This window comes from Staurois parvus, unplaced genomic scaffold, assembly GCF_062004578.1.
Source record: "Staurois parvus isolate SC_StPar_1 unplaced genomic scaffold, SC_StPar_1.0 ptg000032l, whole genome shotgun sequence".
NCBI lineage: Eukaryota > Metazoa > Chordata > Amphibia > Anura > Ranidae > Staurois > Staurois parvus.
The window spans coordinates 1,532,240-1,549,128 of record NW_028317828.1 but is presented as its reverse complement, the minus strand read 5'-3'; the positions used below and the strand labels follow the sequence as shown (position 1 = coordinate 1,549,128).

Sequence of the window (16,889 nt, the reverse complement as noted above, 5' to 3'; positions counted from 1 at the left end):
GTTACTTAGGGCCACAGAAACGTTACTTAGGGCCACAGAATCGTTACTTAGGGCCACAGAAACGTTACTTAGGGCCACAGAAACGTTACTTAGGGCCACAGAATCGTTACTTAGGGCCACAGAAACGTTACTTAGGGCCACAGAAACGTTACTTAGGGACAGACACAGAATTGTTACTGAGGGACACAGAATTGTTACTGAGGGACACAGAATTGTTACTGAGGGCCACAGAACCGTTACTTAGGGCCACAGAATCATTACTTAGGGCCACAGAAACGTTACTTAGGGTCACAGAATTGTTACTTAGGGACAGACACAGAATTGTTACTCAGGGACACAGAATTGTTACTGAGGGCCACAGAACCGTTACTTAGGGCCACAGAAACGTTACTTAGGGACACAGAAACGTTACTTAGGGACACAGAATTGTTACTCAGGGACAGACACAGAATTGTTACTGAGGGACACAGAATTGTTACTGAGGGACACAGAACCGTTACTTAGGGCCACAGAAACGTTACTTAGGGACACAGAATTGTTACTCAGGGACAGACACAGAATTGTTACTGAGGGACACAGAATTGTTACTGAGGGACACAGAACCGTTACTCAGGGACAGACACAGAATTGTTACTCAGGGACAGACACAGAATTGTTACTCAGGGACAGACACAGAATTGTTACTCAGGGACACAGAATTGTTACTCAGGGGCACAGAATTGTTACTCAGGGACACAGAATTGTTACTGAGGGACACAGAATTGTTACTGAGGGACACAGAATTGTTACTCAGGGACACAGAATTGTTACTCAGGGACACAGAATTGTTACTCAGGGACACAGAATTGTTACTGAGGGACACAGAATTGTTACTGAGGGACACAGAATTGTTACTCGGGGACACAGAATTGTTACTGAGGGACACAGAATTGTTACTCAGGGACAGACACAGAATTGTTATTCAGGGACAGACACAGAATTGTTACTGAGGGACACAGAATTGTTACTGAGGGACACAGAATTGTTACTGAGGGACACAGAATTGTTACTCAGGGACAGACACAGAATTGTTACTCAGGGACAGACACAGAATTGTTACTGAGGGACACAGAATTGTTACTGAGGGACACAGAATTGTTACTCAGGGACACAGAATTGTTACTGAGGGACACAGAATTGTTACTCAGGGACACAGAATTGTTACTCAGGGACAGACACAGAATTGTTACTGAGGGACACAGAATTGTTACTGAGGGACACAGAATTGTTACTGAGGGACACAGAACCGTTACTTAGGGCCACAGAAACGTTACTTAGGGACACAGAATTGTTACTCAGGGACAGACACAGAATTGTTACTGAGGGACACAGAATTGTTACTCAGGGACAGACACAGAATTGTTACTCAGGGACAGACACAGAATTGTTACTCAGGGACAGACACAGAATTGTTACTCAGGGACACAGAACCGTTACTTAGGGCCACAGAAACGTTACTTAGGGACACAGAATTGTTACTCAGGGACAGACACAGAATTGTTACTCAGGGACAGACACAGAATTGTTACTGAGGGACACAGAATTGTTACTCAGGGACACAGAATTGTTACTGAGGGACACAGAATTGTTACTGAGGGACACAGAATTGTTACTCAGGGACACAGAATTGTTACTGAGGGACACAGAATTGTTACTCAGGGACAGACACAGAATTGTTATTCAGGGACAGACACAGAATTGTTACTCAGGGACACAGAATTGTTACTGAGGGACACAGAATTGTTACTGAGGGACACAGAATTGTTACTCAGGGACAGACACAGAATTGTTACTCAGGGAAAGACACAGAATTGTTACTGAGGGACACAGAATTGTTACTGAGGGACACAGAATTGTTACTCAGGGACACAGAATTGTTACTCAGGGACACAGAATTGTTACTGAGGGACACAGAATTGTTACTGAGGGACACAGAATTGTTACTCAGGGACAGACACAGAATTGTTACTCAGGGACAGACACAGAATTGTTACTCAGGGACACAGAATTGTTACTGAGGGACACAGAATTGTTACTGAGGGACACAGAATTGTTACTCAGGGACAGACACAGAATTGTTACTCAGGGACAGACACAGAATTGTTACTGAGGGACACAGAATTGTTACTGAGGGACACAGAATTGTTACTCAGGGACACAGAATTGTTACTTAGGGACACAGAATTGTTACTGAGGGACACAGAATTGTTACTGAGGGACACAGAATTGTTACTCAGGGACAGACACAGAATTGTTACTCAGGGACAGACACAGAATTGTTACTGAGGGACACAGGATTGTTACTCAGGGACACAGAATTGTTACTCAGGGACACAGAATTGTTACTGAGGGACACAGAATTGTTACTCAGGGACACATAATCGTTGAATTAAAGAGTATGTCAGACAACATGCAGAGGAGTGGAAGAGGAGGCAATGTTTTAGGAGCGAGCAGACGTGGCAGCAGAGGAAGGGTTTGAGGCAGCACTAGTCGCAGCCAGAGGCCATTGCTCCCGGTGTCATCCAGCGGTCGTGTCTCCACTGACAACCCTGCCGTCATCGATTGGTTGGCTCGGTCGTCTTCCTCTTCCCAGGTCACCTCTGACACCTACAGCCAACGGTCGGTGGGTACGTCAGACACAACCGTTAGTTGGCATGGCCCGGGAGCAAGCCCACTGAAATCACGTGTCCTCTACCTGCCCCTGTCCTTTGGTGTTCCCTCACCAAGCGAAGTATCGCATGCTGTGGGCTCAGCCCCACTGTACAGTGAGGAAGAGCTAACAGAGGGCGGTCAGGAACGGGGGGAGACATCCGCCTCTTCAGCAGCCAGGCGAAGAAGTAGTGGCGAGGAGAGTGGCTCGGTAGCCGGTCTAGAGACAGGTCTGTCTCCTGACCCACACGCAGCCGAGGGGGCTAGTAGTGAGGCGGAGACCCTAATTGATGATGATGAGGCTGATCGCACTTGGCAGCCTCGTCGTCATCAGGCTATTGCTTCCGCTTCATCAGGAGAAGAGGGTGGCAGCTTGGCAGCGAGCAAAACAGTCGGTGGGTTGCCCAGGAAGCAGCAGGGTCGCAGCAGTGTCAGTGGAGGCAAACGGCCACGGAGTAGAGCACCAGCTCCACTGCAACCTACCACCACGGCCAGTAGTGGTGCCGGTGTGCACGGAGGAAGTAGCAGTCAGCCAGTGAGGAGTAGCGGGGGCAAAGTTTCCTACTCGGCGGTGTGGCAATTTTTCGTCAAGCCGCCCGAGGAAGTAAACGTAGCCGTATGTCGACTATGTGGCCAGAAAGTCAAGCGTGGCCAGGGGGCCCATGTTGGGACTACAGCGTTGCGTCAGCATATGCAGCGTCGCCATTCGGTGGCCTGGGAAAACCGTGATAAAGATACGGCGGTTCTGCCTGCCCCAGCCCAGGGTTCCATTTTGTCATAGGGTGCTGGCAGATTACGGGCCTCCCATTGCTGCTGCCAGGCCTTAATCTGCCATGGGCCCCTGTACCGCCTCCTCATGCTGCTGCCAGGTCCACAGTGTCTCATGGGTCCCTGTACCGCCTCCCATTGCTGCTGTCTCCATCGCCACACTCTGCCATGTGCCACTTTCAGGTCTCCTCACACTGCTGGTGTGTTCCATTTTTTGTCATAGGGTGCTGGCAGATTACGGGCCTCCCATAGCTGCTGCCAGGCCCGTAATCTGCCATTGGCCCCAGTACCGCCTCCTCATGCTGCTGCCAGGTCCACAGTCTCTCATGGGTCCCTGTACGGCCTCCCATTGCTGCTGTCTCCATCGCCACACTCTGCCATGTGCCACTTTCAGGTCTCCTCACACTGCTGGTGGGTTCCATTTTTTGTCATAGGGTGCTGGCAGATTACGGGCCTCCCATTGCTGCTGCCAGGCCCGTAATCTGCCATGGGCCCCCGTACCGACTCCTCATGCTGCTGCCAGGCCCGTAATCTGTCATGGGCCCCTGTTGTCGCTTGTTGGCATATTCCGCTCGTTCAGATGCTCTTTCTCCTGCTACTCCTCTTCACGGATTCCGTCAGCAGTCTTTCTTGGAATCCGTTTCCAAGAGACAACAGTTTGCGAGCACGCACCCGACGGTGCAGAAGCTGAACGTCCTCCTGTCCAAGTTGCTGCTGCCAGGCTCGTAATCTGTCATGCGCCCCTGTACCGCCTCCTCATGCTGCTGCCAGGTCTAGAGTGTGTCATGGGCCCCCGTACCGACTCCTCATGCTGCTGCCAGGCCCGTAATCTGTCATGGGCCCCTGTACCGCCTCCTCATGCTGCTGCCAGGTCCAGAGTGTGTCATGGGTCCCTGTACGGCCTCCCATTGCTGCTTCCAGGCCCGTAATCTGCCATGGGCCCCCGTACCAACTCCTCATGCTGCTGCCAGGCCCGTAATCTGTCATGGGCCCCTGTACCGCCTCCTCATGCTGCTGCCAGGTCCAGAGTGTGTCATGGGTCCCTGTACGGCCTCCCATTGCTGCTGTCTCCATCGCCACAGTCTGCCATGTGCCACTTTCAGGTCTCCTCACACTGCTGGTGGGTTCCATTTTGTCATAGGGTGCTGTATGGCCTCCCATTGCTGCTGCCTCCACCGCCACACTGTGACTCCACACTCTGGTTTTGGCCCCGTGACTGCCCAAATGAGTGAAGTGTGCGGTGATTCTAAGATCGACGGCACTCATCTGCATGTCATACTGACTGACAGTATTATTTCTCTTCCCCAGCAGACTCCAAGGGCATTTAAATTAAAGGTACAGTGTTCTGCACTAATATAAAGGCTCTCTGAAGCCTAGAAACACCCTTTCATAAGTTAAATTCGCAGCGAATATATTCGACTCGAATCAAAATTTTTTCACGAATTCGCCGAATCAGTCGAATCGAATTTTTGAATAATTCGCTCATCTCTAGTGTTGAGTATTGTCTAATAGACATGGCATGGTTCTGCTCACTAAGACAGGGGAATGAATATGCAATTCTGGGGGGTGTTGCCCCTGGGAGGGAAACATTACAACTTTAGAGAATAATTGCACCTTGCTACCAGCCCTCCAGCATTATGGCTAATGTTTTGTGATGCCTTTCGTTGTTCAATTTGACAATATCTATTAGTCTTTCATGTGCATGTGTACCTCATAAGGTACGCCTGTTTGTACTACTTAAAACAATAAACATTATTGAAACAAAAATATGCAAATATTTTGTTAAAAAATATTACTTGACTTATGATATAGACTGATTATTGCAACATAAGTTTTATAGACTATGGTAATAATTGGCAAGTAAGTTTGTGTTGTTTCATATACTGTGTTTTTCATTTCTTGACTTTTTTTTATCCTTGTCTTTATTTCAGCATGAATGGGATATCAAAACCAAATGCCAAATCAATATATGGTAAGTCTGTTAGAGGTTTTGAAAAAGTGAAAGCTCAATTTTCTTTGCCTGAAAACAAAAGATTGAGTAGTTTAAAAAAAACTGTTATCCAAAAGTAAACTTACTAGGCATGGAGTGTTCTAGTAAGTAAAGTGGTATTAAACCAAAAACAAAAAAATGTAACATATTGCAAGTTAAAAATCAATAGATGTGGAGGTTGTATTCATTTTTTTTCCCCTTCTGTTTTCACCTGATGATCTGGCTAGTGACACACCTACTGTATTAGAATGACCCCACTCTGGAAGAAGGAGCTTAAGGGCACCTTTGAACAGCAGCATTGTCAGTCTGGGGGGCAGGGGAGTATTAGTTGTACTAAGAGATTTAGATACAGTAACACATTGAACGCAAACTTCGGCAAACACTGCAGTTACACAAGCAGTTATAGCAAACCGTTTTTTTCTTTTTGGAATAAAGGTTTTTCCATAAATTATAGCTGACCATTGTAAACACCCCTGTCAGTGGTAAATGGTTTGTCTCAATACTCTTGTGACGGGAGTGACTTTGGGTGGGGGGCCCATGGAACCCAGCTCACTTTAGAGAGGTGGGGAGACCCCTGTCTCAGCTCCCCATATCCCTCTTATGTGTAAGTCACCCTGTGCCTGTTAGGGGTACAGGGTGGAATGTCCTGATATTGTGTAGACATGTATAGGTGGGGTGTGGAGGGTGTTCATTGTACTGCCATGTGGTGCATCCCATTGTTCTATTGTGTCTCTAGCTTGGGAGCAAAGTATTATGGGATGTATGTGTTTGTGTATTGGCTTGGTGGGGGGTGTTTCCATCAGCCCTTCCCCCTGATGGGACTGTCTGCTGATGTGTTTCTTACTGCTAGATTTGATTTGCCCCGCTCTGTGTCCTTATGCAGGGAGGTGGGTTGTTCTCTTGAATGTTTATATCTTGTGTCTGTGTTAAAATAAAGCAGTCTATTTCCTGAGTGATTTCAAGGGTGGTGTCCGTGGATCTGTGTTCGGACAGGGAAGCTGGAGTCTATTGGAAATACCCTAGTGCAGTCGGGGTCTGGTTCCGTTACAACTTTTAGTTGACACATTTGCAGGATAGCTTGTTCTGTTGAAAAACAACAAACATAAGGCCTCATCCACACTGTGTTGCAGGAATTTGTTTTCTTATTCACAATTTTGTTTGTGCGATTCTCATGAGGAAACGGGTGTCACGCATGGGGAAGCCCTTTCACTTAACTAAGCTGTCCTATGTAGGATTGTCGCTCCAAAGAAGCTCAGGGGCCAAATTTTGTTCCTGAGCCAGGAGCATTTTACACTCATGTTTTCCATGATTCTCGTGTGATCGATAATTGGCACTCAAATATGAATTGTGTGTTTTGCCATGATTTGGAATTGTGGGCAGAATTGTAGTGATTTTGCCCAGAGTTCCAAATCACCCATACGTGAACAGAGCCTATCTGGCCAGATCTCCAGGTGAAAATAAGGGAACGAAAGCCTAAAAAGGAAAGCTAAAGCAGCCATCACATCTAAGAAATGGTAAGCTGCAATATAATAAATATTGGCTTTTAGGTTTAATACCACTTTAAACACATTATAATATCAGTTAAGTCTGTCAATACCCAGAATATTTCTGCAGATTAGTTAGAGCATTGAATAGTTATCTGCAGTATCTCTATGGTTCTTTAAAGAGGAACTCTACTTTTGTTGAGAAAAAAACATTCCCCTCTGGGTGATATATGTACATTGCAAGGATTTTACCAAACTTTGTTACAGATCTCTACCTTTTGTTATTTCTGGAGAAATACCTGTTTGTTTGTCTGTATCCATGTGCAGAGTGAATCTGTATGGGAGTGGTTTTATACTTATCAGTCAGCTGCTGCACCTGTAGGGCTCTAATGAGGACATTGTCAAGGTCTGCATCCCTTTAGGCGTGATTTCTCTTTGGGAGTATCTCACCAAAAATGACATTTTTGTTTCAGGAGATACAAAAAAAGTGCCTTGTATCTTAGTGCAGACTTCTGGGAAAATCAGTGATCCAATCACAAGCAGGAAATTAAATTTTTAGGGGCGTTCTTTATGCCATCTGTGTACAGAATGCCTCCAGGTAGCCATATTGCATTGCATTTTACAGAGATTTACAGCACATACAGATTGGAAAGGAAAGGTAATTTTTAATACCCTTCAATTACAATATGAGTCACAATTGTATATGCTATATAATTTATTTATTTTAATTTTTTTGCTTTTTTTTCCCACGAAAGTGGAGTTACCCTTTAAGGTCTCCTTCATAAGTAATCTGTAAAAGAATCCGTAGAATCACCACAAAGATTCTTCAGTCCAGTATGTATTTTCCATCATATGGTAATTACAAACATCCAACGCTCCAAAGGCTTAACTCTCCCCCTTCGTCAGGGTTAAAGAAACATAACATAAATATTAAAATTTAGCTATGTAGAGCCACAGACACTAGTCAATAAACATAATAACAAAAGTAAATGCTATAAAACACTAGATCTGTAATAAAAACGATCTTAGATGGTCATTATGACTGTAAATAGGAAGATAAAATAGAAAATTGATCATCCAATTCAATATAAAATAATCAAAACCAATCCTCACATCTGATAAAGAGTAACATAACCAGACTGATACTGTATAACCAGATGGATATTTGTATGCAAAAAATATGCTTCAAGGAAAATGAGCATTAAAATCAATAGATATTTGTTTAACCTCCCTGGAGGTATTCTTGAGTGTAGCTCAGGGTAAAGTTTCAGCACCACAAGCGGTAACCCCGAGCTACACTCGGGAATACCTTGCAGCGTTGCTCCGGGATCCCTTCTGCACTTACCTTGTCCTTCGCTCCCGTGATGTCCCCCCTGCCATCTCCTCCGGCCAATGCCAGCATCTGTCTTCCGGGTTCCGTTCCCTGAGATGTTGGGACATACGGGGGACGTAACCGGTGGGAAATTTAAAAATGTCAAAATGTGACATTCACTAAATACACTAAAATCACACAGTATAACATTACTGTATCAAAGCATTTCACATACATTTTGTCCCTAGTGCTTTGTCCTGTGCCCTGCCTGCATTTTTACTGTTCTTTCTGCCTGGAAACTGAGAAATGTCCATGGCATCCAAAAAGCGTCTTTTTAGGTCAAAAGCGGTTTTAGACCAGCTAGAGAACAGTGATAGTAAATTAGAACCACTTGCAGAATTGAGTGATATTGATTCGTGGGGAATTCTGTCATCAGACACTGAAAACGATTTTGCGACTAAGCTCACTGATGTGCAAACTTGGCGCTCTATGTCAAATGTCATTGTTTTTGGTTTGATTACATTATTGAATTACATTTATTATTATTATACTATTATTTTTTATGATTAATTATTATATTATAATTTATGATTTCGTGTTTCAAATTTTATCATACCCGGGATGTTTACTAGACTCTTGTTTGGACAGATTTCAGTAAGTTATTCCTAAAAATTACAGTCCTACAATAAAAAAAGACATATTTCCATGCAAAAAAATGTACGCTTTCAGCACATAATCAGACCATTAGGGAGGCTACTAAATACCATGATATAATAAAATTAATTTTATATATTCAAATTTTGTGCATTAAAAAATAACTATACTGCTCGCAGTGAAAGAAATATATATCCATTAATGGAATGTATATAAAAAAATAATATAACTTCGATAATGATATTACCAACAGGGGAGCAATTGTGCATGCTTACAGAGATCTTCTAATAGCAAATAATCAGTCTATACCTTTAAAGGCATCAATATAATAACACAAGGTGATTGTCTACATTCTCTCATATAGTATAAACATAGTAAAAAATAAACACAAACACACTCAACATATATTGTTTATTGATACCGAAATAGAATATACTTGCAACAACAGGTCGATGTTGTTGAACTGACAGCACACAACATTTATTTATTAGAGGTACTTATATAGTGCCGTCAATTTATGCAGCGCTTTACATATATATATTGTACAATCACATCAGTCCCTAACCCTCAAGGAGCGTACACACTAAGGTCCCTAACTTACATTCATACATTCACATACTAGGGCCAATTTAGACAGGAGCCAATTTACATAGCAGCATGCCTTTGGAGTGTGGGAGGAAACTCACACAGGCACAGGGAGAACATGCAAACTCCAGGCAGGTGGTGCCATGGCTGGGATTCAAGCCAACGACCCTAGTACTGCCAGGAAGAAGTGCTAACCATTTACCCACTGTGCTGCAACATGTATGAATTACTGGTTTAAACATTCTTAAAGCTAAAGGTTTTTTTTTGGAGGGGGGGTGTAGGCAGCACCAAAAAATACATTAGTTATGCATAATAGTGTGAATCCCATTGTCTGCAGGCATTTGTTTCTGGTAAAAGTCCCTTGTTCAGTGCCTCCTTCACATGTACCAGATACTGCCCTGGATGTCTGTCTTCTAGTACTTTGAAGGTTAACAGCAGCTGCTGCTACTGAGAAAAGTTGTTCTGTTCACCTAACCTCTTCTGCCTTCTCCATCATTCATGTTGCTTTTATTACTATTCCCCCATATTGAGTTCTGTGTTGGGTGGTAGATAGTCTGTCATTCAACTGTTTCTGCTCCATTCACAGGGTGAAGGTAGAATGGTGTGGGCAAGCAGGGTAGTATCTGGCAGCTTTGAAGAGGCACTGAAAGGGAGATTTTTAGCTCAAACAATTACCTGCAGGTAATGGGATACACACCATTACATGTTACTGTGTTTGATGCTGTATTCTAAAAAAACTAAACAAGCAGCAAAACAAGTGTAGGGTTTGGATTTGGAGATGGAACTGATGTGATACAGCAAAAGGAAAGACCAACAGGGCTTTGATCTGGAAAAGCGATGTGTGAAGTGATTGATGTAAAAGTTATCAATGAAGATCTACCCTGGTGTCTTTTGGTCCATTGTACTGAAATCACTTTACACAATACTTTTTCGCACCATAGCCCCTCTGGACTTTCCTATTGGGAGTCTTTTACATGGGGAGCCTTTTTCACTGGGAGAAGTATAGTTATTATTTAATGTACAACTTGCTGTTAGTATATCAATATACATTGCTTATATTATTGTAATTTATCATTACAAATTATATTTCCGTTTCAATCTGCAGCACTCTAAAATTCAGTGCAACATGGCAACCTGGAGGTGTTTTGTACACAGTTGCTGTATGGAACACCCCCAGAGAGATCACTTCTTGCCAGGGGCGGACTGACCATTTGTAAACTCAGGCACTGCCCGGGGGCCCGGGGTCAGTAGGGGGCCCCATGAGATGCCCCTGGTACCTTTTTCATAGGCTTTTTTTGAGTTTGGGCAAGGACACAGGGGCTTCATGATCCCCTATTGCCCGGGGGCCCCATGAGTTGTCAGTCCGCCCCTGCTTCTTGCTTGTGTGATTCTATGATTGACTCACTGATTTTCCCAGAAATCAGTACTAAGATATCAGTCAGATTTTATGCTTTCTCAGCAACAAAAATTTCAGTTTTGGTGAGATGATCCTAAAGGGTTAATCACATCTGAATGAATGCAGACCCTGCCACTTACAGCCCCAAGTGCATCAGCTGATAAAAAAATCACTCCCATTCAGTCAATGTCCACCACCAACATTATTCCTTAGATGTTTTAACAGAAGTTTTTATTTCTTGTGTACAAATAAACATGTGGGTTTTCAGGTGTTATCTAACTTTAAGGTGGTATTCACTGACTGAGGAATCACACCTTTTAAATTCATTTTTTTTCTCCTTTTGTTTGTTTATGGTCATTTTGGGATGTGGCATGATCGTAAATTTGTTCCGTAAGTCCCCATATCTGTTCACTTTTTGTAGCTCTAGATATCTAGCTATTATTATTTCATGTTGTTATGTTTCTTCACCCTAATGAAGGTGGATTTTAGAGCCCCCAACACACATTGGCTTTTGATTAGTGTGTGATGAAAAATAAAATTCTTACTGGACTAAATCAAACTTTGTGGAACTCTCATTCTTCCAATGATCTACTGACCCTCTCCAGGGGCCTTATGTGATAACCTGATGACAGAGAGCTGCTTTAGATTTTGAATCTCTGTCCACTCTGGGGTACAGTTCTCCACCAACTTTCTTCATAAGTGTAGGAAATTTACTCAACCAAACAAATACCATACGTTTCGCTCCATAAGATGCACTTTTTTCCCCCAAAAAAAGAAGGGGAAATGTCAGTGCGTCTTATGGAGCGAATATGGAGCGGCCGGTCCGGTATTTCCGACGTGTCAGAATATCGGGCCGGCCAATCGGCTCTTCTCTGCAGCAGGACCTTACCTGTTCCTCGGTTCAGCGCTGTACAGTCTTCCGGCGCCGGCATCTTTAGTGTGGGCACCTGGCTGTGACAGCTGAATGCCCACTGCGCATGCGCGAGAAGCGCTGCACTTTTTGAATGGTCTGGCGTCTTCTGGGACACATGACAGGTCCCAGAAGGGAGGACTGTCAATTCAGGTACCCACTCCCCCTCACTCCCCAAAGGTCCGCAGTCTCTTGGTCATCCCCTGTACTGTCTGCAGTCTCTGCTCATCCCTTGTACTGTGTCTGCAGTCTCTGGTCATCTCCTGTACTATATCCTCAGTCTCTGGTCATCTCTTGTACTGTGTCCGCAGTCTCTGGTCATCTCCTGTACTGTGTCTGCAGTCTCTGTTCATCTCCTGTACTATGTCTGCAGTCCCTGGTCATCTCCTATACTGTGTCCGCAGTCTCAGGTCATCTCCTGTACTATGTACACAGTCTCTTGTCATCTCCTGTACTGTGTCCACAGTCTCCAGTCATCTCCTGTACTATGTCCGCAGTCTCTGGTCATCTCCTGTACTGTGTCTGCAGTCCATTCGTTTAGAATATTTTTTTTCTTGTTTTCCTCTTATGGTCAGGTGCGTCTTATAGAGCGAAAAATACGGTAGTTCTTGTACATCTTACTAGGGGTTAGGTTTGGGTATGTTGAAACCATGCGTTTGTGACAAAAACTTTGCAGGTTCGTTGTCAGAAATAAGGAACAACCTTTGTCCCTTGTCAGCTGAGTTACAAGAGTCAATCATTTCAAGAAAAGAAAACAAGCCACCTTTATATAAAAGAGCGGGCTCACAGCAGTCTGTGTGTTAAAGTATAACTAAAGGCAAAACTTTTTTTATTTGGACAGAGTGGAGATGGATTAGAATGCCTGTTAGGTATTTATTGCTGTGTGCCCCCATTAGGGAGATTCACTCTATTTGTCTTGTTTACCATTATCATTGAAATAAAAATTTAAAGTAAAAGCCAAAATTTGGGGTTGTCCCCAGAAAAGTAATAGAAGGGAAATTTTCCAATGGGGACGCTAGTTCTGGTGACCTGGGGGTCCCCAAGGAATTTTGGCTATGGGACAGGAAGTGAAGGTAAATCTCGCCAATGGGACACAGATGGCACAAAAAAAAACTGCCAGGGATCATAACCCTCTCTTACTCTATCCAAATTGAAAAAAAAAACAGTTTTTGTCTATTCTACTTTAATGCTGTTAGGGAGAGCTGACAAGTCTGTTTATGAAGAGGTGCTGTGTTTTATTTATTTATTTTTTCATTTTGGTATTGATGCATGATTTCCCATGCCTTTTGTTTGACAATAGCTTTCTTAGTAGCCCTACAAATGTCTGTAATTAAATAAACCTGTGCCTGTGTAGGTTTCCTCTGGGTACTCTGGTTTCCTCCCACACTCCAAAGACATGTTGGTAGGTTAATTGTCTCCTGCCTAAATTGGTCCTAATATGCATAAATATGAATGTGAGTTAGGGACCTTGAGGGCAGGGACTGATGTGAATGAACAATATACTTTATGTAAACCGCTGTGTAAAATTGACTACGCTATATAAATACTAAATAAATAAACAAGATTCACCCCCATAGATTTCCATAGAATGGCTAAGAAGTATTCAAACTTCAAGCGCAAAACTGTTTTTGAATTGAACCCAGGCAGCTTTGCTCATTCCTACTCACCATTATAGCATGTTCTGTTTGGCTGCAGATTGTTCTTGCTAGTCCATATCTTCCAACCTTTTCAGATAGGAGCAAGGGACACCTATTAGCAAATGTATGTAGGCATAGGACAAATGTCCCCGCCACACCCCCTCAAAGGAGAGTTATACAAATAAATTAGTCAAACCCACAAATGCTTCTTTTAACACTACTATTCCTGAAAACTGGGTGAAAGGTTTAGCACTGTGAAACACTTTTTGAAAGATAAATAGTGCATTTGATATACAACTACCGTATTTTCCGGCGTATAAGACGACTGGGCGTATAAGACGACCCCCTACTTTTCCTGTTAAAATATAGTGTTTGGGCTATACTCGCCGTATAAGACTACCCCTCTTCCAACGCACACCAAATAAAAATGAAAAAACATCAGATTTGATTTCAATATGGTATGCTATTTCAGTATGGTATTCCAATGATGGGGTGCTATTCCTCCCACTGATACCAATGATGAGGCACTACTCCTCCCACTGACACCAACGATGGGGCACTATTTTATCCACTGACACCAATGATGGGGCACTATTCCTCCCACTGATACCAATGATGGGACACTATTCCTCCCACTGATACTAATGATGAGGCACTATTCCTCCCACTGACACCAATGATGGGGCACTATTTTATCCACTGACACCAATGATGGGGCACTATTCCTCCCACTGATACCAATGATGGGACACTATTCCTCCCACTGACACCAATGATGGTGCCCCATCATTAGTGTCAGTGTGTGAGGAATAGTGTCCCATCATTAGTCAGTGGGAGGAATAGTGCCCCATCATTGGTGTCAGTGGGAAGAATCGTGCCCCATCATTAGTCAGTGGGATGAATAGTGCCCCATCATTAGTCAGTGGGAGGAATAGTGCCCCATCATTGGTGTCAGTGGGAAGAATCGTGCCCCATCATTGGTGTCAGTGGGAGGAATAGTGTCCCATCATTAGTGTCAGTGGGAGGAATAGTGCTCCATCATTGGTGTCAGTGGGAGGAATAGCACCCCATCATTGGTGTCAGTGGGAGGAATAGCGCCCCATCATTGGTATCAGTGGCAGGAATTGCGCCCCATCATTGGTGTCAGTGGGAGGAATTGCGCCCCATCATTGGTATCAGTGGAAGGAATAGTGCCCCATCATTGGTATCAGTGGAAGGAATAGTGCCCCATCATTGGTATCAGTGGGGAGAATAGTGCCCCATCGTTGGTGTCAGTGGGGAGGAGGAATAGTGCCCCAACGTTGGTGTCAGTGGGGGAGGAATAGTGCCCCATCATTGGTATCAGTGGGGAGAATAGTGCCCCATCATTGGTGTCAGTGGGGAGGAGGAATAGTGCCCCATCGTTGGTGTCAGTGGGGAGAATAGTGCCCCATCATTGGTGTCAGTGGGGAGGAGGAATAGTGCCCCATCATTGGTGTCAGTGGGGGAGGAACAGTGCCTCATCGTTGGTGTCAGTGGGGGAGGAACAGTGCCTCATCGTTGGTGTCAATGTGGAGGAGGGATAGTGCCCCATCGTTAGTGTCAGTGGGGGAGAGGAGCGGCTGCTCCTTCTTTCAGTTTGGCCGCTTGATTTTTGCGGGGCCGCTCGGCTCCGCCTCCTTGCCGGTGATTGGTCGCCTGTGTGCCTTTCCAGCGCTGGCGCCCAATCACCGGTGAGGAGGCGGAGCCGAGCGGCCGCGCGACCATCGTGCGGCCGAACTGAAAGAAGGAGCAGCCGCGCTTCCTGGACCGGATCGTCGTGGGACCGGAACCGGAGCCAGGTAAGGTACAGCAGCCCCTCTGCCCACCCCTGTACACCCCCGCCCCTCGAAAAAGTGCTGTATACCGGCGTATAAGACGACCCCCGACTTTTCAGAAGATTTTCATGGGTTGAAAAGTCGTCTTATACGCCGGAAAATACGGTATATAGATCAGACCAAAATGAGGGACAAATGAGGAGGAAATAGGGATAGAGGGACTTTGTTTCAAATCAGGGACAGTCCCTTACATCAGGGATAGTTGGAAGGTATGCTAGTCTAGGTTCAGTGTTTTGGTAGATCCTTTATTTGTCTAATTAGGCAGAGCCTAACATAGACATAGGGTGACCATTATCCAACAAAGCTGTCTAGAAACCCCCAGGCTATTTCTTTACAAGACATGAAGATGCATGCTATAATGATACAAGCATTGGAGGTGTTTGGAATGATTGTGTTTTAGAACAGCTCTAAAATTGTCCATTCTTATGACCACCATCCTGTGACTATTAGTATTATTATTATACAGGATTTATATAGCGCCAACAGTTTGCTCAGTGCTTTACAATATAACGGGAGACAATACAGCAACAATACAGTTCAACAGAAGAGGGAAAGGAGGGCCCTGCTCCTTGGAGCTTACAATCTAGTAAGGGAGGGGCTAGTGGTACAAAAAGTAGTAACTGTGGGGGATGGACTGGTTGAAAGAGTAGAATATTCCATTATTAGCTGAGGGCAGGATAGGCTTCCCTGAAGAGATAGGTTTTCAGAGATCGCCTAAAAGTGAGCAGAGTAGGCGATAGTCTGATAAATTGGGTTAGAGAGTTCCAGAGGATGGGGGAAGCTCTGGAAAAGTCCTGGAGATGAGCATGGGAGGAGGAGACAAGAGAGCTAGAGAGTAGGAGGTCTTGCGAGGAGCAGAGAGTACATTTTGGGTGATATTTAGAGACAAGATCCATGATGTAATTTGGGGCAGAGTTATAAATGTCTTTAGATACAGAACGGTTAGTAAGGTGGATAAGTCTGGCAGCAGCATTCATGATAGACTGAAGAGGGGATAGCCTGCGATTCGGTAGGCCAATGAGGAGGGAGTTACAATAGTCAAGGCGAGATATAACAAGGGAGTGAATAAGTTGCTTAGTGGTTTCCGAGGTTAGGAACGGGCGTATCTTGGAGATGTTGTGGAGGTGAAGTCTACAAGATTTGGACAGTGATTGGATTTGGGGGTGAAAGGACAGATAGGAGTCTAGGATTACACCTAGCACCCTGGCATGAGGAGAGGGAATGATGATTGTGTTATTGATCTTGATAGAGAAGTCAGGGGAGGGGGCACGGGCTGGGGGGAATACTAAGAGCTCAGTTTTGGAAAGATTGAGTTTGAGGAAGTGGACATGTCGCTTAGTAGATTAGTAATGCGAGAGGAGACTGAAGGGGTGAGGTGAGGGGTAGAAAGATAGATTTGTGTGTCATCACCATAGAGATGGTACTTAAAGTCATGGGAGTTTATCAAGTGACCAAGGGAGGAAGTGTAGATGGAGAAGAGAAGGGGTCCAAGGACAGAACCTTGAGGGACCACTACAGAAAGAGGGAGTGAAGAGGAGGAGGCAGCGTTATAGGTAACGCTGAAGGTGCGCTGCCATAGGTAAGAGGAGAACCAGGAGAGAGCAGAGTC

The 16,889-nt window shown here is 44.5% G+C and overlaps 1 protein-coding gene across 2 annotated transcripts in view; it reads left to right on the top strand.

Annotated features, from left to right (window-relative positions):
- Nucleotides 1-16,889, top strand: part of EPS8L1 (EPS8 signaling adaptor L1) — a 604,003-nt gene that overhangs the window by 103,341 nt on the left and 483,773 nt on the right. For both annotated transcript variants that reach the window (XM_089660829.1, XM_089660835.1), the window contains exon 3: nucleotides 5,388-5,428. In XM_089660829.1, the coding sequence (XP_089516955.1) occupies nucleotides 5,388-5,428 (41 nt within the window). The remainder of the gene's footprint in view (nucleotides 1-5,387; nucleotides 5,429-16,889) is intronic.